The sequence below is a fragment of the Delphinus delphis genome, chromosome 3 (assembly GCF_949987515.2).
Source record: "Delphinus delphis chromosome 3, mDelDel1.2, whole genome shotgun sequence".
In the NCBI taxonomy this organism is placed as follows: domain Eukaryota; kingdom Metazoa; phylum Chordata; class Mammalia; order Artiodactyla; family Delphinidae; genus Delphinus; species Delphinus delphis.
The window spans coordinates 53757858-53784179 of NC_082685.1; the positions used below are offsets into that span (position 1 = coordinate 53757858).

The following is a 26322-nucleotide window of genomic DNA, read 5'->3' on the forward strand; positions in this document are numbered from 1 at the left end:
CCATATGACCCAGCAAGCCCATGCCTTGGTGTATCACCAAGAGAACGGAAAGCCTACGTCCCCACAAAAACTTGTATGCATGTGTCTATAGCAGCATTACTTATAACAGCCAAAAAGTGGAAACAATCAATATGTCCATCAATCAATGAATGGATAGACAAAACGTGGTATATCCATCCAATGGAATATTACTCATCAATAAAAAGGAATGAGGTTCTGAGGCTTACTACAGCACGGATGACACTGGATATAGTGCAAAGCAAAAGAAGTCAGTTACAAAGACCATGTACTGTATAATTCCACTCACATGAAACATCCAGAGCAGGCAAATTTACAGTGACAGAAAGCAGACTAGTGGTTGCCTAGGTGGCATGGAGTAGGGTTGGGGTAAATGGGGCATGACTGCTAAAGGGAACAGGGTTTCTTTGGGGGTGAGGAAGATACTGTGGAATTAGATAGTGATGATGGTTGCACAACTTGAAATGTACTAAAACCCACTGAACTGTACATTTTAAGTGGGCAACTTGTATGGTATGTGGTTACCTCAATAAAGCTCTTTAAAAAACGGAAGAAGGCTGTGCTCAGGAAGAGGAGTCCCAAACAGGCCACACACACACACACACACACACACACACACACACACACACACACAGACCTTCTGAGAGCTTAAACCAACTCTTCCCCCGGGATCGGGGGTCCTTTGTGTTGTCAGAGTGAAGAGCTGATAGGAACACGGCAGTCCCTTGCCCATGGGAGTAGTGGACTGTGGTTTAGAGGACAGACCTTTAAGCTCTGGACTCGCCTGTAGATGTAGGCATCTCTCAAATATTGCTCACTGGTAGGCAGAAGACCCTCCCCTGTCGACAGCATAGGACACAGAGCCTGTGCATGCACCCACTCTGATTCGTCTGCCGTGAGAACTGTGTCATGTTATGGCTGGGCAGTGACTCTCCCACATGGGCCTGTTCAGGGGACACTCTCCAAGGACATGGTCTTGGACAGCCTTCAGGGGACCCACTCCTACAGGTGTGCCAGGACCTAAAAGCTCTAGCTGCTGACAGGAGAGGCAGTTGGGCTGGCTGTTTGTACGCTTTGATTTTTAAAGGACCCAAAAGAAAGTCAGTGGAACAAAGGTTTAAGGACAGTGCTTTAGAGGCTCTGAGAACCCTAAGTGAGGATGCAGGCCCAGAAGGCCACACGCAGTTGTAGGCTCATCCCCAGCCCTGCTGGCTCAGAAAGTCGAGGTCTGCCGAGTGGGACCTGGGAATCCCCCAGGTGCTCTGTGACCTCTTTCCTGTTCTGTCTACCCATATGCCTGATTACTCTCTCTGCCATGCTGAATGCAGGGGCTGGCCACACAGGTGGGCAGTCCCTTTGCATACGGATGCAGTCAAGGCTGTTCCCCAGGAGCCCATCTCTGCTCTGGCTGGGACCTCAGGGCCCTTACAAATAACCAGGACCCAGGGTGTCTAGGTGCAGTACCTACTGCCCAGCTGGGCTGTAGCAGCTAGAAAGGAAAAACTGTCACTGTGAACGATCAGAGCATCAGGGTCTTTTTCTGACATGGACGTAACGAAATGATGGTCATCATCGTAACAATAACAACACACCGAAAGCTTAATATGTGTTGAGTACTATTTTAAACGTGTGATGCACACTACCTCAATTTTCTCTCAAAACTGTCTGGTATCTTTCTATGACAGAGGAGAGGACTGAGGCACAGAGAGGTTAAGTCACTGCTTGAGGTCACACAGAATCAAGTGGTCAAGCCAGGGCCTGCGCTACGGTGGCCTGAATCTAGAGTTCAGGCTCTCCGGTGCTACATGGGAGCCTTGGCTGCCCTGCATTTCTGGGTCTCAGGCGGGTGGCAGGAGACACGGTCCCGACCTGGGTGGGACCGCGCAGCCGTGATGGGAAAGGAACACTGGGTAGTGTGCACTCACCCCTGCCAGGGAACCCTGCCCCACCCCACCTGAGGTCAAGAAGGGGGGCCCAGAAAATGTCCAGTTCCTGAAACCAGACAGCTGGTTTTTGCTTCCTCCTTTGAGCAAAACAAACAGACCCTTTCACCCAGGGATCCAGAAGGATTAACCCCAAAGGAGAACTACATCTGGAGGAAATCTCAACTGTAACAGAAACTTGGGCCTTTCCCCAGAATCCTGATATCTCTTGTAGGCAGATAATAAGTTATGACAAATTATAACAACAATTCCATCAAATGATGCATGAAGCAAGTCCCAGGCTCACGGGGCAAGTGCTCCGAATCCACTTTCCCATCAGGATGCCTGTGCACCAGCTGGTGCCTGGCAGGGCTGGTTCCACTGTGGGGTCATCTACCCGCTCCCGGCAGCTGGGGGAGGACGAGCAGGAATGCAGCGCAGCTTATCTGCCCGGAGCTCACCCAATGCCCCACCGTCTCAGAAACAGGCCTGTCCTGCCGTGGACAGTGAATCCCACCGAACCCAAGGCTGGGCACAGACCCTGCGGCTTTAGCCTCCTCCCTGAGCTTCTGACCACTCGCAGGATCCCCGTTCTCCACTCCTTCGTCTCCTCCCTCCGTCCAGCCCCCAGATGCTCAAAGCCTGTGCAGGTACCATCCCATTTCATGCCCACAACACCTCGATGACACTGGCTCTGTCACAGTGAGGAGGTGATTCCTCGCGTCCTCTTTTTTTTTTTTTTTTTCACTCGTCCTCTTTTGATAGTGGCCCCTAAAGCTCTGCCGCTGCTCTGTTATTTTGGGAAAAGACACCCCACCCCACCCCATGCTCCTTTTTAGTCTTACCTGTTCTGTTGAGATTTTCCTTAGGTAGAAAGGAACTTTGACAACTCCAGTGATTTATTTGAGAAACTCACCATTATCGAAGACCGTCCCTGCCGTGAATGAGAGCTCTGAGTCGTGTTCCGCTTTGCAGGCATATAAGGCTTTTGCCTTCCGGAACGGTGTGCTGGGGGAAAGCAGTTTATTTAGCATTTTTTAAAAACCCTCTGAAAGATATTTAATCTCTCTTCCTCCCCCTTCCCTGCAAGCCACCGAGCCTTCTCTCACGGGAAGAGCCTGACAAGGCAGTCAGATGGCAAAACACGAGGTGGAAAAGTTGCAAAGGTCACCAGAGCAGAAACGAGAAATATGCAGAGGACAGCCATAAGCCTGGAAAAACCACACTTCTCGTGGGCTCACCTTGTGCCAAGTTTAAACCTGACTTGTAAGAGCTGAACGGTGGGAGGGCAGGCTGGACCCCATTTCTGGAGCAGGACTAGCTAGGGGGGGGCAGTGGAGGCAGGAAAGAACCCCTAACTCTGGAGAACACTCACAGCAGACCCTGCTGAAAGCGGCCAGTGCTCAGTGAGTCAAAAGGAGAAATTCTAGCAAAGCCAGGTTTCAGCTCCAGGCCCCGGGCTGACGTTGGCTCTCCCACATGTTACTTATTTCTCATTGGGCTGGTGGAGCAGGTTTCCAGAGCTGCAACTCCCGGAACCCCAGGGTAGGGCAGGGAGCAGACAAGGTGTGGGTGTGAGCGGTTACACACGTGTGCGTATGAGCATACGTGTGCACTCGTGTGGGGAGGAAGAAGGGAGAGGGGGCATGATGCAATTTTCTTGTGCCTTTCTCATCCCAGGAGTGCTGACAGCCACACTCACTGCGAATCAGAATCACTTTAAAAAACGCAGATGTCTGGGTTCTACCCTGACTTGCAGATATCAGTATTTTTATAAAGCTCTCCAAGTGACTCTCATGAGCAACCAGGGCTGAGAACCATCCTTCCAGAGCAGGGGCTGGCAAACTCCTTCTGTAAAGGGCCAGACAGTAAATATTTTAGGCTTCATGGGCCGTATGGTCTCTGTTGCATTTACTCAACTCTGCATTGTAGCACGAAAGCAGCCACAGGCAACATGTAAATGAATGAGTGTGGCTGCGTTCCACCAAAACTTTACTTACAAAACACGGGGGGGCAGGCCGGATTTGACCTAACGGCTGCAGATTGCTAACCCACATTCTAGAGTGCAAGTCGCAAGCACTGGTAAATCAATTTTTGCTTTGATATCCAACCAGTCCCAAATGAGCTATGGACTTCTCAAGGGTCACAAGAAAAATGACATTTAGCAGTCAAAAGTTGGCTCTTTATTTGCTGAAAGCAATCTCTCGCTCCCTCAAAGCCAGCACATTTAGGGGCTCTAGGGCGGAGTAACAAAAGAGGAAGTAGGTCCTCTGGGTTAGACAATTATTCAAGGGATATATATTATTTGCTTTCTCTTTATTTGGCTAATGGAGAGCCTCAACGACCCAGGGACGCTAAACCTTCATGGCGCATTTATTTCTAGTGGCTGAATGAGTTTTAGCTGAGCCATGGTTGGTCTCAGGTAAATCCAGAAAGGGTCAGAAGAGGCAGGGCACTTCGGATCCTTATGGAACTGATGCTCTTGGAGTCACCAAGTCCAGCTTCCCTCTGGGAAAGAGAAGCCATGGATGTTTGGAAACCTATACCAGGGCCAGAAACCTAAAACTTTTAGGCTTGGTTCCATGAAAATTGAAGGAAAGATGACTTAAAGGGTCTGTTGTACAGATAAATGGTTATCCAGAATTTGTTGCCAGGGTACGGTTTACTGGTGTTCTCACTGGTCTTCTAGTAGCCAGGAAATGATAACTGGGTGGGAGAAAACTGGGAAAGTGGGAGAACACGAAGTGGGTTCGCTGGTAGTGAAGGGAAAAAGAGTCTTTAGGACATAACAGCTCCAACTAGAAACCAGCTCCTCCTGTGTACTTATCATTAATGTCACAATCAAGTTCAGGACAAGGGGCACATTCTGTGATCTAACTAAACCAAGTCTGTGTGTTGGCCAGCAAGGGCCAAACAGCCAATGCGCCGCTAAAATTTTGTTTTTGTTTTTGTTTTTGTTTTTGGAGGGAGTAGGGAACAGAGAGGAGGAGTCATCTGGCTGTGAAACGCGTTAAAACAGCCAAAACTCCGTACGGACAGGCAAGTGGAGCCTGTGATGACATGGAAGGTGGAAGGAGAATTCAGTAGCCATGAGCCAGGGTCACTGTCCCTTGAGGATGGGGAGAGGGCACAGGGACCAGGGACGGGGAGATAAAAGGTGAGGTGAAAATCATCTGAGGCAAGCCTCCTCCGGCTGGATTTTCACAGAGGTTACTTATTAACCTCCTCAAATAAAGGGAATGGGACAAAACAGGGACAAGCCAGGGAAACCAACTGGGGTATCTGGCAGGAAGTAAGCAGAGGGAATGGCTCAAGTGCCCAAGATTATCATTCAGGAGGAGTAATTTTCCACTAATATCCGGTTTTAGGAATTTAATAATGATAACATTCAATAAAACAGTACATTAAAAATGAAAACAAAGGTCAGGAAAGAGCTTTTTTTTTTTTCTTGCTTTTCTCTCAAATTGAGAGGTGACAGACAGTCTACAAGAAGGTCTTTTCCTCCGAGACTTCCTCCTGCCCCCTTGGGATGTGCACAGGAATGGGAGGGATGATAGAGGGGTGCTTAAAAAGGAGCTATTCCTGTTCCCCAGGACTAGGGTTGCCAAATAAGATACAAGGCATCTAGTTAAATTTGAACTTCAGATCGATGAGGAATACTATTTTAGTATGAGTATGTCCCAAATATTGCATGGGATATACTTATACTTAAAAAAAAATCATTTGCTGTTTACAATTCAAATGTAACTGGGTATTCTGTATTTTCATTTCATTTGCGAAATCTGGCAGCCCTACTCAGGGGAAAGTCTTCTCTTTGTAAAAGTTTGTCAGCCCGAGTCCTCCATCCCATGCCATACTCTCTCCCTATCAAAAGCCCTGAGCGGTTTGTGTTAGGTAGGGTTTCTACCAAAACAGATCCTGCTGGCACAGAGCTTTTGTTTGTAGGCTTTGGCTCTGATTAAAGAAATAAAAAAAAAAATCCCCCCTAAGCATCTTTGGTTCTTGGGCTCCCTAGCTCCCTATTCTCTGCAAAGCATCTCCACACTGCACACAGAGAGCCTGAGGCGCCCGTGACTCTTCTGTGACAGCGCCCTTCAGACCTCAGCAGGGCCTTCAAGGGCATGAGCAAGCTTGGAACCTTCTGCTTGTTCATTGTTAATTTTCGCCTGTGAGCATGGCACAGGGCCAGGAAAAGCACTCAGAGGAGTTTCCCTCAATTGCCCTTGCAAATCCTGCAGAATGACAACCCACTCTGCACTGCACAGGGAGCTGGGCTCAGCTAGACTGGCAGCGTGCGACAGCTTGATCATTTAGGCATAATTTCCAGGAGCCCCTGTGTGAATCCAAGTTATGAGTTCGGGGCTGGGAGCTTTTCTAGGGGAACAAGTGAAAGGAAAGGGAACTGCTCCTCCAGAGTCCCCTTTCTCTGCTGTGCTGTGAAAGGCATCTCCATTCCTGAGCTTGAACTAACAATGCTTTGGAGAGGGGAGACCAAGCCACTTCCAGAGGAGATGTTATACAGAAGTTCATGGGCCCATTAATCAGGTCTAACTAAGTTTTTATTTTTAAAAGCTCTGCCCAGGGAAGGAAATCTGAAGCTTCAGGATCTGGAAGCGGATTTGGGGGAACGGTTCGTTGGACCTGAATAATGGGTGTATGCCCCCACCTCTTGGCTGTATACTGCAACAGCAATCGGGGATTTTTGCCCTCTCTGTGGGCTAGCTCCCCAGCTGTGTCCCCATCCGTGCTCAGCTTGGCACACATGGTCAGCTCAGTGATAGCCAACTGCAAGCCCTACTCTGCCTTGCCTATTTCAAAAAGGCAGCTTCCTACAGGGCTGTGGAACAGCATCAACCAAATGGTGCCATTGTAAGGACGGCCAGAGTGAACAGTACTGTGTAACCATGAACCCAAACACACGGGGTGAGCAGATTCTATTGCCACTGTCCACTGCCAATCTGGAAATATCAATACTCTGGGAAAGGTGCAGCTCAAGAAGTAAAACCTGGAAATATCCTGGAAGATGGGAGTGGGGAGGTGGAGATACTGGAGAGGCAATAGGGCCCCAAAGCTTAGAGATATAAAAAAAGTGAATACCATCCAAGCAGAGTGCACTTCAGTTTTTTTAGCTGAATGATTCTACTGTCCTGAGTCCCCCAACCCATTCTGTCCAAGGGCCAATATTCTGAAGATTTTATTTCCTTTTGAACGAATTGAAGGGGCCACATTTTGGCTCTGGTTCAGGTCTCATGGGGCAATCAATGATCTAACCAGAATAGCCCGAACCATATCTGGCGTCCTAGAAAGTTAACATCTCCCAAAGTGCCTAGAATATACCTAAGAAATACTTAGGAAATAACTTGAGTGTCAGAAAAAGTATAATCTGAATTTTTACCTTATTCCCAGGGTGAGGATAAAACAATATAGTGAAAAGCTATCTTTTCCATCTTCAAGGGAAAAGCTAGACAGAAAACCTAGAGGAGCAGGTCAGGCTCTGGGGCCGGGAAACATGGAAACTTAAATTTGGGGCCACCCATGTGTTTGGAGGAAAGAATGCTGGTTGAGGGCAAGAAGTCCTGAATTCTGGATTGGATCTCATGAGTCATGTGACCATGCACAAGTCACTTCTCTGTGCCTTAGTTTTGTTTCTCTGTAATAGGGTTCAGGCCATTTCTTCTCATTCTCACACGAAGATAGAATGAAATGATAGATATGGAAGTGCCTGGAGGAGAATTAAGTTTATATATATATATATATATATATATATATATATATTTATATATTTATATATATATATATATATACACACACACACACACACACACATATACACACACATATCTACATATGTGTGTGTGTGTGTATATATTTATGTATGTATAAATAGCATGGGGTTTCTTTTTTTAAAAGTGAGACTCAGCTTTATAAATTATTTAAGACCCTATGCTGGGCCCACCCCTTAGGAAAAAAACAGCTATGAGAAAAGATGGATGAAAAATTACTGCCAAGGCCCAAAATACTTATGATGCTTCAACTGGGCTCTGCGTTTTGGTTGTCTGAAAGCAGAGATTAAGTTCGAGAGACACACATGCTCAGGACCTACATAGCAGAGGGATTCTTTTTCCTGGATTTAAACAGCTTCTTTTCTCCAAAAAACTCAAATGTAAAGAATTAAGTGTCATCAAAGCAGGGAAAAACTATAGCTTGGCCCCTGGGGGGAGGAACTAGGTCAACCCTCAGAATGAGGTGTCGCCTGTTCCAGTGAGAGCTAAGGGTTCACAACACGTGGAGACAGATGTAGGCTGTGAGCACCAAGCATTCCTGGGACTACATGGGAGGTGAGGAGGCAGCCACGAACAACTTAAAGAGAAACTGCTTCATATCCCAAGCCTTTACTCTGTGTTATATTCATCTCTCTCCCAACTGGTCTGGGTCTCATCAACTAGGTGTCAGTACACAAGGCTGAAAGCCCAACCCCACAGATAAATGTTGCCTGATGCTATCTGATAAAAATGAGGGAAGAAGAGGCCGGTACGTGTCTCAGCACTGCTCCCTTTGATATTATCTTATGCTAAAGCACAGAGAGCCCCATGGTTCAGAGAGTGATCCAAACAGGAGCCCATTCAAGAGGCACTCTCTCCCCAAACTCTAGGCATCACGGATAAATTCAGTAACCAGAGGAAGGGCTCAGAAGGGTGTGGAAAATGCCATGCTGGTTCATGCAAATAGTCCCTCCCAGCTTTGGTCTCTGAGGCTGGAATCCCTGCTCAGCTTTGGATAAGCAGGAACGGATTGGTCATCATCTGTGACTTTACCTGGAGTCTTCACGAACCGCTTCTTCTGGCCTGTCAAAAAGCAAGTGCAGGTTTGGATGGCAGGGAACAAAGTTGACGAGGAGGCTGAACACTGCATGAAGAGAGGACCAAGCCAATGAGAGAACAACAGCAGCAACAGAAAAGCAAACAAACCCTGCAACAGACCTGATGGGGGATGAGTCGCTGGACGTGGATGAGGTGGGCATAGGGCTGGATGGCGCCGAAAACATGGGCCAAGATGGCGAGAGGGGTGAAGTTGGGCTTGGATTCGGGGGGCTGCAAGACATAACCACCAGAAAACTCGTCAGCACACAGGGAAACCACACGGGAGCACAGGAGGTTCAGGGGAGGCCAAATGACAGGGAGCTGGAGACCGGAGGAGCACTGAAACTGTCCTCAGTGCCAAGTCACATCTCTCCAGACCAAACTCCGTGTCTTCCAAGTAATGCCCGCTCTGGAACTCCTCGGAGTGTTAACATGTCTCTTCGCCCTGCAGAACAACTGCTTCCTAGGTGGCAGGAGCTTCCTCAGTTGGGTCCATTGTGCCTTTGGCCATGGGTGAAAAAGGCCCTGAACCCACGTCCATGGGTTCCCACACCCACATCCTATCACCGACCTCCATCTGGGGCAGGGCTAGCTCATAACCAGCCTTCAGCTTCCACCGTGTGAGTGTTTTTAAAGTCGTGCCTCAGCAAAAATGACCATTCTTCTGGGCCACACAGGCCATTCCGCCAGGAAACAATTTCCTGTTTACATTTTTAACGAAACGGGCCGTGTGCCATTGGAGACCCGGAGAAGGACTGCGTTAGAAAAGTGATAGCGGATGGAGGACAGGGCTGGACACACACCTCTCAGGAGAGGGCATACAGCTATGCGCAGGGCCTAGTTGTCCCTCTGAGGTTTGCCCTCCAGGCTTATTCTTTCTTTTTTCATGGATTTTGGGCATTTTGACGCTCAAAGAAAAAGTCTCAGATGGAAGGCAATGAAAAAATGAGGAACTGAAAGCTTAAATTTGTCATTTTGTTTTATTTTTTGATGGGTGGCTGATCAAAAGTTTGGAGAGGACAGGTTGAAATTACTCACTAAAATATGGTTTGTGGATTTTAACTAGTCACGCTAGCCCTTTGACTTATTTCCACAAATTACACAAATAAACATCTTAGTAACTCTGTAAAATTGCATTAAGCCACACATAGTGCAAACAAACATCAATGACTGAGAAAACAGCCCGGAAACCACCCAGCCACAACACCACCTGCAGCCCTGAGCCCCAGCCGGTGGCTGGGTTATGTGGCCCAAGCACTGTACAGAGGTGAAAATGACAGCAATCCGATTCCAGGGGAACAGACTTTCTAAACATACTGGGATTTAGCAAGAACACATAAATGTCCTGCTGAATGAGACATCTTCAATTCAGAGGAGAGACTCAATAATGGCCTTAATTATCTACAGCTATAACATAAATTCCTATGGAAATATACAGTAAAAACCCATTGTGTGAGTTCATCAGATAACCTCGGACTCACTGAAAGAAACATTTATTAAATGTCACTATATGCATTATATTTCTAGAATACAAATTTCATGAGCAGGGATTTTTGTTTACTTTGTTTACTGCTGTATCTCCAATGCCTAAAACAGTGCCCAGTAGGATTTCAATAAATATTGAGTAAATTAATGAATCTCATTTAACCCAGCCATCTAGTCAAGAGGCACTATTATAATTCCCATTTCATAGATGTGGGAACTTGGGCCAATTTGAGGCTTGCTAGAAGATATCCAGGCTGTAAGCGTCAGGGCCGAGGTTCAGACCCCAGTGCCCTGGCTCCAAGCCCAGGGCTGTTGCCACCACAGTGTACCACCTCTGGGGTAGCAGGACTTGCTCTGATCCTCTAGGCTGTACCAAGCTTCTTTACAGACCCCGCCAGAGCACTAGAAACCTTAACCACTGATTTATGAGTTTCCTTTAGATGCCTACCACATTTGCAGGGGAAAACGGGAATGCAGCAACAGACAGGCCCAGCAAGACTCGACACATTGTAAATTCCAACAAAATCCCCAATTCTGCCTCCAGTCTTGTGTGTGGTAGATTCCTATAGCAGATGGAATTCATACAACAGAAGAGACAGAATTCAAAGAGTATGGCTTTTTTCTCTTCGCCTCAATTATTCCAGCAATAACTACTTATTGAACACATTGTGTGATCAAGACAGTAAGTGGTATACAGCTCAGCATTTACCAAGGTCCCCGACTTGATGAGCTTACAGTGTATTTGACAAGATGGGACAGATTAAAACACAACTGTAATATAAGACAGTAAGTAAGCTTCATCAGCTAAGGGATCAGTTACCCTATGATTAGTTTAATGCCTGCTCCCACACTTGATTCTGTCTTGGGTCCCGGAAGGAAGTGCTGCCTTATTTCTACTGGGCAGTCAGTCCTCGGTTAATCCACAACTGCAGCTGGTAAGAAGGGCCTCGCTTTCTGTCCCCTCCCTACAACTGCCCCCCCTAGATGGTGACCCAGTGGGCAAGGCCTGGCTATTCCAACTGCAGCCCAGCCTGGGAACCCAAATTCTGACCAGGGACAATCTGGAGGTTTATAAGAGCAGCCCAGGCCCAGAGGCCTGAACTAATCTGTTCCTTTGGTCAGTGGCCAACACAGGACAATTAAAAAGTCCTTAAGACCTTTTTTTTTTTTTTTTTTGAGTTTTCTTTTTAGTGGCTTTTCTAAGTAGGAAACACCTCCAGCTTCCTACCTCAAGTGTACCAAGAATCATGCCTTTGGCTAAAGGCATAGTTGGAAACATATTCTATGAACACAATGTGGGTTCTGAATGTTTTTTCACATCCCTGGATATCTAAGTGGTTCTTGGCCACTTAGCACATGGCTGAAATTATCTGGGGGTGCGCTTGGAATGCAGGACGTTCATAACGATTATAAGAAGATACTCTTCAATCTCCAGGTCCATTGCCATAGTATTAACTGTGAATTTTAAGAACTAATAGAATTTCATTTGTTTGCTTGTGTTTTGGTCATAGCAATAACATTTATTTGCCATAAAATAACCACAATCGAAAACTTATTACCACTATGCTTCAGTGTAACAGTAAAATGCATACTCCACAGTACTTCAATGATTTTTTAAACTACGGATTGGAATTATACTCTTTGTTAATTTGTGCTCCAGAGGCACGTCAACAAAACTCAACGTCAACAATACTACTGAACATTGTTATACACCACAATGACTGATGCCTGTAGCAACAGAATGACTGTAAACATATAAATGTTCCTCAAAGAAACAGAGAGCATATCATGTATCAGTTTTGATGCAACTTAGAGAACACACAGGTGGAAAATAAGATGCACAGGGATGACGATAATGGCCCAAGACTGTTTGTATAATCTTATACTCTGACCACAGAAGTGTCTGGCTATAGGTTACTTAAAGTGACAACAGCACTCCTAAAAAAATCCAAGACATGGGCTTCCCTGGTGGCGCAGTGGTTGAGAGTCCGCCTGCCGATGCAGAGGACACGGGTTCGTGCCCCGGTCCGGGAAGATCCCACATGCCGCGGAGCGGCTGGGCCCGTGAGCCATGGCTGCTGAGCCTGTGCGTCCGGAGCCTGTGCTCCGCAACGGGAGAGGCCACAACAGTGAGAGGCCCACGTACCGCAAAAAAAAAAAAAAAAAAAAAAAAATCCAAGACAAAACAAACTAAAAACGGCCAGCTTTGGTATTGACTCTGAAACCTCCAATATCAAATTCTCAAAGTCTCTTTCCATTAATGAGGACAAGGATAACAAATGATTGGTGTTAGGATAGGAGAAAATGATTTTATAACTACGATCTTAGCAGATGATCCCCTAAGGCTTCTCTACAACCTCAGAGTCCAGCTGAATGCCCTAGCACATTTTTCACCCTAAATATTCCTGGGGTCCTGCCAGGCCCCCCACATCAGGGCCCAACTATAGCAACAGCAGCTTAAACTTTAAGGAACACTTGTTGGCCTGGTTTGGGTTCAAGTGGAAGGCTTGCATCGGCTTTAGTTTGCTAGTCCACGGTGTCCTCAAAAGGAGTCACACAGCCCCAGCCAGTCCCTTTGACAGTGACTGGACAGGGAAGAAATAATAGTTTGGGAAGATAAGGCTCAAAGGCCTGGCAGCATGCTGGGATGTGGCTGAGTGTGCAAGTACAGTGTGTGGCAATATCATCAGCTTGACACCCTTCTGTGGTGACTCACTTGACTGATGGGGCATCTGGAGTACCAGCCAGGGCATGACTACCAGGCCGTGGACAGGGCTGTCCCAGCAGGCTCCCAATCTGATCACGGATGTGGCAGACCCTCTCATGGCTCCACAGCATGGGAGTGAAAAACCTGAGCTGGTATAAGATAAGCAGTCGGCAGACCATTAATCTTTAATTCTGATATGCAAAATTACAGATGGCTGTGTAGGAAACTGGGAAATATCACAAGAAAAGCAGTAAAATCACACATAATTTATACTGCTGATAATCACTGTTAACAGCTTGCCAAATTTCTTCACTTGTCTTGGGGGGGGTGGTGTTGCAGATAATACTACATACATAGTAGCGTATTTTTTTCACTTAAGTATTTTCTGATGTCATTAAGTAGCCTTTGATATATTTTAAAAACCATAAAACTCTTTTCCCACTAATGAGGCTAAAAATAACAAACAACTGACATTAGTTCAGAGAAAATAATCTTTAAAGTACAATCTTGGCAGATGACCCCCTGAAGACCTCTCTACAAACCCCACAGTATTCTCAGACCTACAGGATAGTCTACTGTATGGTAAACCCTGATTTATGTACCCCTTTTCTTATTGTGTACATTCAGATTATCCCTCTTCGGCCATAGTACTGCAACTCACATTCTTGTAGAGGATCACTGCCTGTGTCTCCAATTGTTTCCTTAGCATAAATTCCTGGAAGTCAAAGGCTAGGAGCCTTTTTTAAGGGTCCTGATACATCCTAGCAAATGGCCTTGCAGAAAGGTTCGACTGAATTGCATTCCCACCAACAGCGTATGGGGGCTGCCCCTCCCCTCTCACCACGGCCCCACCAGCACAGAGAACGAGCAATTGAAAAAATCCGATGGACTTTTTTCCCCCAGCCCACAAAGGTTACCTTGGACTCTTCTCTTTCCTAGCATTTCCAATGGTAAAAACAAATACAACTCCTCTCCCGTGTCGTTTCCATCTGCAAGCAATGTTTAATTTTCTAAAGGGCATTCTGCCAAGAAGGTAGTGTGGGGAAGGAGACAGGCAGATGGTTAGAGAGACAGACAACCGCAGCCTGTGGGGGTGCTGAACCCCTGGCCATGTGGCGTGGCTGATCCAAGAGAAACAGGGAGTGGTGGGTGGCTGGCTCAGTCTAGGACTCTCAAAGACAGGGCTAGGTAGGAGGGACGAGGTACACATGGGGAGCCAAAGAGCGTCTCGCCAGCTGCGCAGTGTGGAGAGGTCACAAAACTGGCATCGACGTCTCTCTGCCAGGCAGTGGTCTGAGACCTACGGGCTGGGTTCCCGGTCACGGATCTCAGGCTTGACCTGAATGCTCACTCCCTCAGTCCCCTTTCCCCGTTAGGCCTAGAACGGGGATGGTGCTATTAAGTTCAAGGGGGACTGCCTGTATTTTTTTCTTCTTTCCCCCTATAATGAGAGAGGATAGAAAATTCCATGAAAACCTGTAAAGTCCCATCTTATCTAGTCCTGAATTAGTGACTTCTTCTTCCTTGGAAAATATCCCTTTATGTCTTGAGTTAAAGCACCACAAAAGGAGAGGGAAGATCAAACTCCAGTTGGGAAAACAGGGTCAAAAGCAGTCCTGGTAAGCTGGAGAGTGGTGAATCAGAGTAAATGACACAAAAACCAATTTCTACTTGTTGAAAATTTGAACGTATTCTTTACGTGTCTGCTGAAGCTTTTACAACACAGAAAGCCTATCTATGTCCTGAATTTTCAGTATGTGCTTCACGACTTTACAAGAGGAAAAGTCCACATGCCCCCAAGTTGCACTGCTCTGTATTCTTTTCTGACTCTTACAAGTATGCACAGTATTTACAGATTCTTTCCCCACATCTAATATAATTTAATACACATTTTTATTCAGATAATAACAGAGTCCTGATTCTTATTTTAATGAGACTAGCTGGTGAAATCCCCTTAAGGCCTAAGCAATTATATGCAATTGCTTTGAAAATAGTTTTTAAATAATTTGCTTTTAAAATAGCTTGACAAGTCTACAGGGCAGTGGTTCTGTTTTTCCAGCTTTTCAAAAAAATTTCTGAAGTTTAAGTTCCAAATAAGTTTCAAACTCAGATGGAGTATGTTGGAAAAGGCATATAATTCTGAGATTAAATAAAATCCAAAATCTTAGAATAGAGAATCTGTTATCCTTAAGGTTCCTCCAAGTCAATAAATCGAACCCTCTCATGCAGAATAACAAAGAAGTACAAGGTAGAGGAAACAACTCTGGATCGGAAGTAAAGATGCCTGGACAATGGTCTCAGTTCAACTGCTCACTGCAGGGGAAAAACCCTCAAGGGAAAGAAAGGACCAGCAGGGTAAATGGAACAGACGCCTCTATTGTGCTCTGCGCTGCACAATACTAATCGAGGGGAGTATTCTTTCCTCGTAATTAAACCTGAGGATAGCCCCTCAATCTTCTTCAAAATCACATTTCAGCTACGTCAGAACTGGTTCTTAAAAAAAAATGTATTTACTTTCTTTCAACTAAATAACCTCACAATTTATGAAGTTATTTTTAAGGAAACGCAGAAGCGTTTGGGGAGCACTTCGAAGGGTCTATAAGGTGACATTTGCTACTTCAAAAGATTGGAACGGTTGCCGAGAAATCCCAGCATCTCCTTACTATACCGAGTGCAGTACAACTGTCATTCTCTATATAGTGAAGATATTGCAAAAACAAATGTATTCACTGTAACTGAAACAGAAAAGCAATAGTGCCACTAGATTCAATCCTCTACTATCCTGAGGCATAACTTAGGTTTGCTCTAAAGTCACCATTCTAATGCTGGGTGTGTTTAAACTAATCTTAAAATTTACAAGCAAGAAACTGTAACTGCCTCAGGGGATTGAGAATGGGGACTGGGTACACAGGCACAGACTGGACATTCACTTTATATTTTACATTGGTTTATACTGTTTGAGTTTTTAAATCATAAGCCTATATTATTTTATAATAATAGTGGAAAGCACTCTTCTATAAATGGCACTAGGATAACTGGATATCTATATGGAAAAAGTGACACAACCTCTACCTCATATCATACCTAACAAATGATTTCCTGGTGTATTACAGGTCTAATTGCCAAAGGCAAACAATAAATGAGGGAATGCCTCTGAGAACTTGGGTTGGGATTTATCCAACAGGGCATAAAAAGCACTAAGCATAAAGGAAAATACTGATATACACGACTACATTAAAATAAGAAATTTTATGTATCAAAAGACAACCTTAAAAGAGAGTAAAAAGACAGCCTACAACATAAAAATACATAAGGGCACATACAAGACTATACACAGAACTCCTACTGATCAGTAAGAAAAAGGTAGACCACCAAGTGGGAAATGGGCAAGAAACTTGAGCAGGGACTTAGAAGAGAAAATGCAAAAGAAGGGGGCTCACCCTTTCTGTAATGCAGGAAGCGTAGATTAAAACCACAGTGAGATGATCCTGCTTACCTACCAGAACGACTAAGATAGCTAATATCAAAATGCTGAAAATACCAAGTGTTTACAAAACATGGAACAACTGCAATTCTTATGCTTTGCTGGAGGAGGGGTGCAAACTCCTCCACCCACTCTGGAAAACACTTTGGCCTTATCGAGCAGAAATGAAGCTATCATTCTCCATGACCTCACAGTTCATTCCCAGATGTATACCTAAAGCAGGGGTCCCCAAACCGGGACTGCACGCGGCCTGTTAGGAACCGGGCCGCACAGCAGGGGATGAGTGGCGGACGGGTGAGAGTGAAGCTTCATCTGCCACTCCCCATTGCTCCCTGTTGCTCACATTACCACCTGAACCGTCCCCCTGCCCCCACCCCCCAGTCCGTGGAAAAGCTGTCTTCCATAAAACTGGCCCCTGGTGCCAAAAAGGTTGGGGACCACTGCCCTAGAGCACAGTGTGTATATATGAGAAGACATATATGAGAATGTGTACAGCAATTTATCTGTAAAAACAAAAACTGGAAACAAGCTAGAAGTTGAGCACAAGTAGAATGGAGAAATAATTTTAGTATATTAATGCAATTATGCATTCTGCTACAATGAAAATAAATAAATGAACTACAGCTACATGAATGACTTTTAAAACTGTTGAGCAAAAGAAGTCAGACTCAAAATAATAAAGCAAAATATTCATTTTAGGGGTGCACCAAGTCAATCATTACTTCCAGATTCTGCAGTTGTGAATTCACCTATTTGTTAAATTTATTTGCAAGTCCAGAATCAGTACTCAAGGTGCCTTCATAGTCATTTACGGACACACACAGAGCGATGAAAAACTTAAGTCACCCTGAGTCACCCAACATGCACATTCCCAGCTGAGGTCAAGCAAAGGGACGCTCTGCCTTCTGTTCCAGCTCTGTAGTGTCCCTACGTGCAAGAAGGCTGTGACATGCCTTACAAAGAAAACATGTGCATGACTTATAGCGCTGTTCGCCCTGAGTTTAATGTTAATGAATCAATAGTAATATTAAGTAAGGTGTCTTTAAATAGAAACCCATGTAAAACAAGGTTATGTACTGATGGGTTGACAAAAAAGTTGTAACCAGAGGCTTGTAGGAACCTAACCCTGTATTTCCTGTAGGAGCAATGGTATGATATTCACTAATTCAGTGTCTGTGGTTACTTCATGGACTGTTACTATTGCAAATAACAAGAAACTGTATCAAAGAGCTAAAAATATAAATAAAAACAAGGAATTGATTACTGTAAGTATCAGATTAGTGGTTACCCCTATGGGGAAGGAGAGGACTGTGATAGGGGAAGAGAAAGTGAGAGATGTGGGTGCTTCTGGGGTCCTGGCAAGGTTGTATTTTTGACCTGGGGGGCAGTTGCTAAACAGTAATTTGTGAAGTTGTATAATACATCTCACGTACTTTTCTATATAATAAAAAATACGTGCAAACCTACCTTAAAACACTTAGGGACAGTAAGTATATCAGTGTATTAACAGCATTCTCTGGGTGATGAGAGTAAATGTAATCTTCATTCTTTGTGCTTTTAGAATATTTTCCATATTTTCTACAATTAATATGTTACATTTAAAACCAAAACAATTAATACATGTTAACAGAAGAAATACTCTCCCTAATCATACAAATGGCTACTTTTATTCTCTAAAGGAAGGATGTTTTAATAGGGGCAAAATGACAATTCCGTCATTGTTGCACCAATCCGTGGTTTAGGTTGCACGATACAGTTGGCAGTTCCCAACTGTTTTTACTGTTTTTCTTCTTTTTCAGTCAAATACAATCAACAACTATTTACTGAGTGCCTTCCATATGCAAGAACTAAATTTCCCATCCTTCTGTCCTCACTGAGGAATTATGTTGACTCCTCTAGAGCCTTTTTTATTGGTAAAGTTATTACAGTAAATCAGTGGTGTTTTCCTTTCCCCCGCGCATGGGGAAGTCGAGGAAGGACATCTCTGATGTCGCATTCTGAGTCTGCGGACAAGTTAACAACACTGGCTGAAAGTCCTTGGCCATCTGGCATCCCTCTCTATACGGTCTGCTTTCAGGGAGTACTTCCTGTTTGGACTAGGGAGAGGAAAAGGAGGGAAAAGGATTTAATAAGACTCTAAATGTCCACTGATGAAAACAAAGGAATATCTAAAATTAGAAGTGGTGGCCCAAGATACTTGGGTGGCCTACCAGTAACCCTAGGGAAAGAGGATTCCTTGAAAAAGGAGCCTAAAATATTTCACTATGTTCACTACTCTCAGCAATAGAAAAAGCACTTCTGCTAAAGATAATATCCAGGACAATTAAATTAAACTCCTACAACACACAAAGCTTGGTCCGGATACCATGAAAGGCGTATGAGGCAAAGAGATAAGGAGACATGAACTTTGATGCTAAGGCCATTGGACTTTTCTCCCTGCAAGCAAATAGCTGGCTTCTCTCAAATTCTAGTGTTTATTCTTTAGTCTAAACATGTGGAAAATTGTTTCTGATCTGATTTTAACCTCCTCAAACGTCTTCCCCACTCCATTTGTATCATCTATCCCTGGCCTTGCTCCTTCGGTGTGACCATACCCAAACCCCACTTTCTCCCTACCACCATGCTTGCCCTCCACAATGGCTGGCTCAGGCGGCAGCCCAGAAATGCAATCTCACTGGGCTTCGTGGTGATTTTCACCCCTTGTTCATTTGGTTCTGGGGAGCTTATTGACTGGACTGGAAAAAAACTTTAAATGATTTTCCAGCAAAGTCACCCTTTCCAGTGGAAAAAAAGAGTTTTAACATCTGTGAACAAAAACAAACTGAAGGAAAATGATTTATATATTCTCTAGTTCTTGTGCTCCAAAGCCAAACACCCACTAAGAATTCAATGAAAACAGACACACCAAAGTACCATTAATTCTAATCTCACAAAATTAAAATTTCTATTTTTTTCAGATCTGAGGTAGATACAAATTTACTAGGAACAATCTATGAGTGACTAAGCCAATTTACAATGTCAACAAGAGTTTTCAATACAGAGTGCTTACCCTAAAAGAACCATTCGTGGTGATGATTTCAAAATGCAAATCTGATCATGTCATGTCTTTGCATAAAATACTCACTCAATGATTCCCTATTGTTTCTAGGGTGAAGACCAAGGCCTTCCTACCTTGACTACTCTAAGAATCGCTAGCCTGGCTTCTTTACCTTTTACCACTTGAATCCATCCTACTGCACATCATAACTACATGAACCTCCTAAGCACATAGCTTAATAACTACTTGTTGAATGTTGTTCAACAAATAGCATTTTCCCACTCATAAGCTCACCAATACCTACTGCATGTAGAATAAACTGCTTGCCCTAGTCGAGTGGGATATGTAGTCACAATTTACTCGTGCCCACCAGTTTTCCAACTCCCGTTCTTCTGGTTCATTTGGAGAAGTTCTTCGAGACCCCAAGCAATACAGGTGGGTCCAGTGTCCCACCGATGTCACCGTATTGGCAGGCATGTGATCCAGGCCGGCCAGTGAGAGGACCCCCCTTCCTCCTGGCCACAGTGGGTCAGTGATGGACAGGTAACTGATCACAGTTCATCCATGGGGTCTAATGTATGAATGCTCTTCTTAATGGATGCAAAATCTAAATGTATTGGCTGAGAGTAACCAGAGATCCTTTTTTCCTATAACATGGCAAACATCTGTCTGCAAATGAAGTTTTGTTTTGTTTTGGTTTTTAAAAGAGGGAAGAAGAGCCAAGCAAAATAATAATTTGGGCTCCTGGATTCAATTGTGCTCGAGGTTAGATTCGCCCTGAGATTTCCCAAAATTGTAAGCTTATAACTTCCACTTTTTCCCTAAGCTACTTGGGTTTCTGTCATTTGAAGGTCTTTCACAAGACGTCCTCAATGCTCTTCTTTGCAGTCATTACTTGCCTCCAAGTCAGCAAACTTTCTTAAGGGCCATTTGGTAAATATTTTAGACTGTGGAACAACAGGCAAAAATTAAGGGTATTACATAGCTACTTACATAAACATTTAAAATGTAACAGTTTAACAATGTAAAAACCATTCTTATTTTATGAGCTGTAAAGTAAAAATAAAAACAAACAAACAAACAAAACCAAGGTGACAGGCTGGATTTGGACCATGGGCCATCGTTTTCCAACCCCTCTTGTAGTCAAACTGGTTTACACGAGCCATGAGCATGCTGTAAGCCTTTCACTGCAATGTTCTTGCTGGTGATGTTTTTCTCCCCTGGAACGTCTCTTCCCTTGCCACTAACTACTACCCAGCCACCACTCAAAGCCCATCTAAATGTGAACTCCCACCTGAGGCTTCTCTGATACCGCAACAAAGTGAGGTCTTTCTCCCCTGAATCCTCGAGGACTCTATTTCTCTTCCAGTCCTGACCCTACCTTGCATTGTAGTTCTCCTAATCCTCTTGCAGCTCTTGCACACTGGGAATGCTTAGTCAGTTTCTTTGGAATTGACAGTATCTAAAGGCTACACTGAAAAAACAAACAAAAAAAAAAAACCCCAAGAAACAAAAGAACTCCATAGGATCGAAGTAATCAGTAAAGGTTTATGGATCCACCAGAAGCACAGGGTAAGCCACGGAAGCCAGACATTTCTGAATCAGAATTATCTGACATCATAAAACAGAACAGCTCTCACTCCAGCGTTGCCATGACAGCTGTAGTACAGCCACTTGTTTGCTTGTCTAGGGTGGTTATGCCGAACAAGTACGACAGAAGGGGCATTTCGGACATTTCGGTCCTGGTGGGGCGGGAGAGGGGCACGCTAGTCTAGGGTTTGATGGACTCCTGTGTCTCAGTCTGCTCACTCGTGTGAGCAGTCAGCAGTCCCTTCTGACTGCTGCATAGTGTTGCCCAAACTCAGTCATCTGGGCCTCGGCCTCCAATCTTCTTACCATTGTATGTGTTTTAATATAACAACAGATACTATAACATATAGTATATAATATTAATATATAACATTTTAATGTTTTTCTCTAAATTGATCTTCTTAATAAAACAGAAGCATCTACGTTAGTCCATTCTAAATAATAAAACCTCACTATTATTAAAATGAAGAAGAAAAATTCACCCAGGCACCATTTAAAACTTTCCAGTACCTCAGTGCCACAAGGCTCACATTTTGGACATTTCTGTTCTCAGTTACCAATCTTTTTATTTCCTCTTGCAGAAACATAGCATCTATTTTCCCAAGATCTATTTAATTACCCCAAAGAGGGAAATTATTTAATAAAAAATGTGTATGTCCATTTCAGGCAAGGTGTTGACAGTCATTTAATATTTTTCCCCTCTTAACTTTGATATCATTTGTCTATACTATCATCATCATCATGTCAACATTTACTTACTGTGTTTTGCATTCCTGTGAGAGCAGGATTTTTAAAGGTAGCTTTATTAAGGGATAATGCTATGAAGCTGACTCCCTATTTTAAGTGTACAACATGGAGAGAGTTGTGTAATCATCACCCATAATCCAGTTTTTTAATGCTTCTAGCAGCCCCAAAACGTCGCTCCTGCCATTTGCAGACAAGCCCTGCTCCTGTAACCAGCCACGGGCAACCACCGATCTACTTTCTATCTCTAGAGATTTGCCTTTTTCCAACATTTCACCATAATGGAGTCATACAATGTATGATCTTCTTTGTCTGGTTTATTTCACCTGCAGATGTTTATAGTGGGCCAACAGCTTTCAAAAGGCAGGTGAAATGAAGATGGTAACAAACACTGAGTACTAACTTTTACTGAATGCTCGGTATGTACCAGTCATTCTGCCAAGCTTTGGGAGGCATTACCTTATTTAATTTTTCCAAACAACCTCAGGAATAGGTACTATTATTCTCATTTTTCAGATGACAAAACAGAAGCTCATAAAGTTTAAGGATCTTTGCTTAAAGTCAATCGTCCAATTAGTGGATGAGCTGGGATTTGAAACTAGCCCTAACTCTTAGCCACTGCGCTATCTGCCTGGTGTTTAAAAAAAAAGTCTCAAGATGAAACCAACTGAGATTTTCCTTTTAAAAAAAAAAAACAACCAAAATCCAAACTAACAAACAAAAACTTTTCAACTCACAGGAGAAAGCAATATAGAGTTCACGGTGCTAGGGAAAAAGCCTTTGAGGGTGCCTGGAAGGGAAGGTTCACCACAGCGGGCACTCCAGCACCTGCTCAGCACAGCGAGCCTCCACGGGGCACAGACCGCCCCCCCCACCCCGCCGCCCCACCTTCTAGGCTCACTGCTCCTGCCTCCCAGGCAAACCGGAAGCGGCCTGCTCCTCGCAGTACCCTTCATTATATACGCTCTTGCCCTCAATCTACTGCAGCCTTTTCACCTTGTTTAGAAAGCATGCATTGGAAGACATAAAAAATAATATATTTAAGGCTGTTTATGAGCAAATTTCCTCCAAAAGCCTCAACCTGGTCCATTTGTGCCATCTGTTACAAGGGAAACTAGAAACCACCTGTCTGTCTGCCTGAGCTCTGCTCTTATCAAGGAAGTTGTAATTACCTCTTTGGTGAAGGATTTGAATCATTACAGTAAATCCCTTATTCAGCACATATTGTATTAGGAAGGCATTCTGACCCTAAAACCCAGGGTTTTTATCCCCTTGCCCTGCACAGATGCAATAAAACCTCAGCTCTTCAAAGCCTGGCAGAGTGAACTGTGCCTTAATCTTGTTTGTTACTCAATGCTAAATATTTACTAAACAAATATTTCCTGCACACTTAACTACACAGCAGGTGCTTTGCAGGCACCTGGAACACAGCAGAAAACAGGTGGAGAGAGGCTTCTGCTCTCAAGCAGCTTATGTTCACTCACAGTGAACTTGAAGGCAGGGTGTGAGCACAGGCTGGGTGGAGGGAAAATATCAAAACATCCATTTGCGTTCCTCATCTGATCCTTATAAGATCTGTATTTTATAGATGCTTTCTGATGTGTATAAAACAATGAGTAGGATAGGTAAATACTTTATAAATAGGTAAATAAAAACAACAGACACGTATTAGAGGTACCTGCCCCAAATATTTTTTTCTGATAGTATTTTGATCATCTTAGTGATTAAAATTGTTTAGGAAACACTATTCTTGTGTGTGTGTGTGTGTTAACAGACAAACAAGTAAACAACACATCACTTTAGATGGTATTAAGAGCTATGAAGAACATTTAAAAAGCAGTGTGAAGGTGACTGCCAAGTGGGAAAGGGTGGGTGGGGTGATTTGAATTCCACGGATGGGTCTGCTTCTTTCAGGAGTAACATCTCAGCTGAGAGGTCCACGCAGGAGAGTGCTCAAGCCTCCTTCTCTTAAACACCAGAGCATCTTTTAATTTTAACCATTTGGGATTAAAACAAAAACCAAGCCCCATTTCCTCCTAAGCACCCTCACAGTCTCTTTGCTTAATCATAGAGCCTTTTCCTGGAACACCGTGTGAACTTAATGGAAAGGGTCTCATTTTTGAAGGGAAGAACTATTGAAAGAAGATCAGTAGTAAAGGCTGTCCTGGCTGTAGCAGAATTCCCAGTAGTGGCTGGTAACAGCCAAACATAGATTTTCTGCAAGAAACTGTTTCCTCGTAAAGCTAAAAAGTCATTCCTTTGGGGGAAATAAGTGTGTGCTTTTTCAATGAAGTCTCTGTGTGCCCTAAAATAAGTATGTTGCTTGGCTCTTTTCAGAAGAAAGAAATCACATAAATCCCAAACCAACCGACAAACAGCCTGCAGATGTCTCTTCCCTTGTGTGAACTGCCACATCTCCAGGTCCCTACAGAACCAAGCATGAGGTTAGACACCCTAGATATTACACCTCGGTTTTCTGGATCACTCTTTCACTACCTGAGGTATGTAACATCTCTGAAGTTCTACTCACTTTTTGTCACTATATGCACGTGAATTCGCCTAGAAGGGTATTTGCGGTAAGCCTTCTACCATGTCATCCTCCAAGGCCCACACCATGTCTCTGCCAGATCCTCTCCTCATCATCACCCAGGCTTATAGGGACAAGATGGTACTCTGCACATACTTAACCTTTCTCTCATCCTCCCAGGAAACTATGGAAAGGAAAGGAGAATCTCCCCAAGGGAAGACTATTGCAAATCATACAATTTAGGAAAATACAAAAATGAAAGCGAATAAAATGTATTTTCCAAAATAAGAAGTTCTTGCACCATCACGTAGCTGAATGAGTCCAGCTGGGTTGGAGCCTAAAAATCTGTATTTAAAAAATGTTCTCACTGCCCACAACTCCAACCCCAGCCCTGTGGTTCTGATATGCAAGCAGAGATGGGAACCACTGATCCTTGGCTTCTACAGAGTTCCAAGTCAGCTTTGGAGATTACTAGCAAATGGGAACACACCAGGGACTTAGTAGCACGCACCTTGGTGATTATTTTCTACCTATAAAATTTCTGATTTATTCACATGGATCTTGTTATTATTTTTGACACAGCAAGTATGTGTAAACTTGTTCGCCAGTGTCTTAATAAAGTGTCAGCGCTTATCTGTGATTTGGTCAAAAGAACTGAAGGAGTTCTGAGGAGACGGATCAGTTTAAGCTGGAGGAGTTTGGGAAAGTTTCCCTTGAGTTGGAAGGTTCCCATTTTCCATTTTGGGGTTTCAGATTAACGGGGGCTGTGGTCAGCCTTGCAGCTGGAAAAGGAGAATCAGTGTCCAGGGCAAAATGAGCCCCCCGCTCTCTGCTGAAACAAGACGTGGCAACAGCATATACACAGGCTTGCTTTGAAAATAACAACTCCCACTGGTGTAGACTGCTTACAACCCTCCAGGCTCTGGGCCGAGCACTTTTGGTCTCTGCCTCGTCCCAATAACCCAAGAGGGCCGCCCTGACTTTGCAGAGGGGTAAGAGGAAGTTTGGAGAGGTTGAGTCGTTTTCTAAGAGCCAGAAAGCGGGGGTGCTGAGACTGAAGTGAGGCAGCCTGACTCCAGTACAGCCTCTTCTGAACGCCTGTGCCCGCCGCTCCCCTCCAGCCTCCCCCGGCCCCTCACAGAGTCCTGGGCATGCATACTCCACAGGCGAGGCGCACAGAAGTGCCTGGAGATGGCTGATGCCAACACAGTGAGCCCACTTAAAAGGGAATTTGCTTGAAGCGCCCTAGAATCTGTTAAAGCAGGTAAATCCCAGTTCCAAGATCAAATGTTACAAATAACATTACATAGAAAATAAAAGAAAAACGGTTTGGGAGCCTCTGAACACTTTCATTGGTTGTCTGTTTTCAGAGAATCCCTGCCGTATTTGATAAACAGACTTCTAGATGAAAACACTATCCTTAACAATAGTGAATTAACAGTTGAGTGCAAGAGTCTGGGGTCAGACAAGGCTCCAAAACTGCTTTGAATCCTGGTTCTGCCACTTATTAGCCGTGTGACCATGGGCAACTGTGCCCCTCATTTTCCTCCCCTGCTTAAAATGGGGATAATCAATAATAGCTCTACCTCAGAGGATTGGTGAGAATTAAAGGGGATCATACACATAATACACTTAGCATACTGAAGCTTGGTACGCCGTAAGCATTCACTAAATGGTAGCTATGATGATTAGGATATGCTCGACTTGTCCTGAAAAAGTGATTCTTCTATTTTAAAATGAAACGTGGACTTAAGGACGCAGTACTTGTACCATCTATAAATCCGAAGGCACTGATGCAAACAGAAGTGAAAATGAAGATGAAACTGCACCAGTACCTGCACCAAAAGGAGAGAAAAAGTAATCTGCCTCCAGTTCTAGGGCTTTCATCCCAGGATCATTTCCCCTCTTAGCATAGCCCTGTCACTTGTGTCTGCACAGCAAAGCCCCC

The 26322-nt window shown here is 44.2% G+C and overlaps 1 protein-coding gene across 3 annotated transcripts in view; it reads right to left on the bottom strand.

Annotated features, from left to right (window-relative positions):
• ARHGAP26 (Rho GTPase activating protein 26) overlaps window positions 1-26322 on the bottom strand; it is a 478823-nt gene that overhangs the window by 7991 nt on the left and 444510 nt on the right. Inside the window, exons 21-22 of one of the 3 annotated variants that reach the window (XM_060008625.1) lie at window positions 8756-9031; window positions 2857-2948 (exon numbers count right to left, since the gene is read on the bottom strand). In XM_060008625.1, coding sequence (XP_059864608.1) covers window positions 2857-2948; window positions 8756-9031 — 368 coding nt within the window. Of the gene's footprint in view, window positions 1-2856; window positions 2949-8625; window positions 9032-26322 lie in introns of those variants that run through there. The other 2 variants (XM_060008623.1, XM_060008624.1) reach the window with 2 other exon arrangements.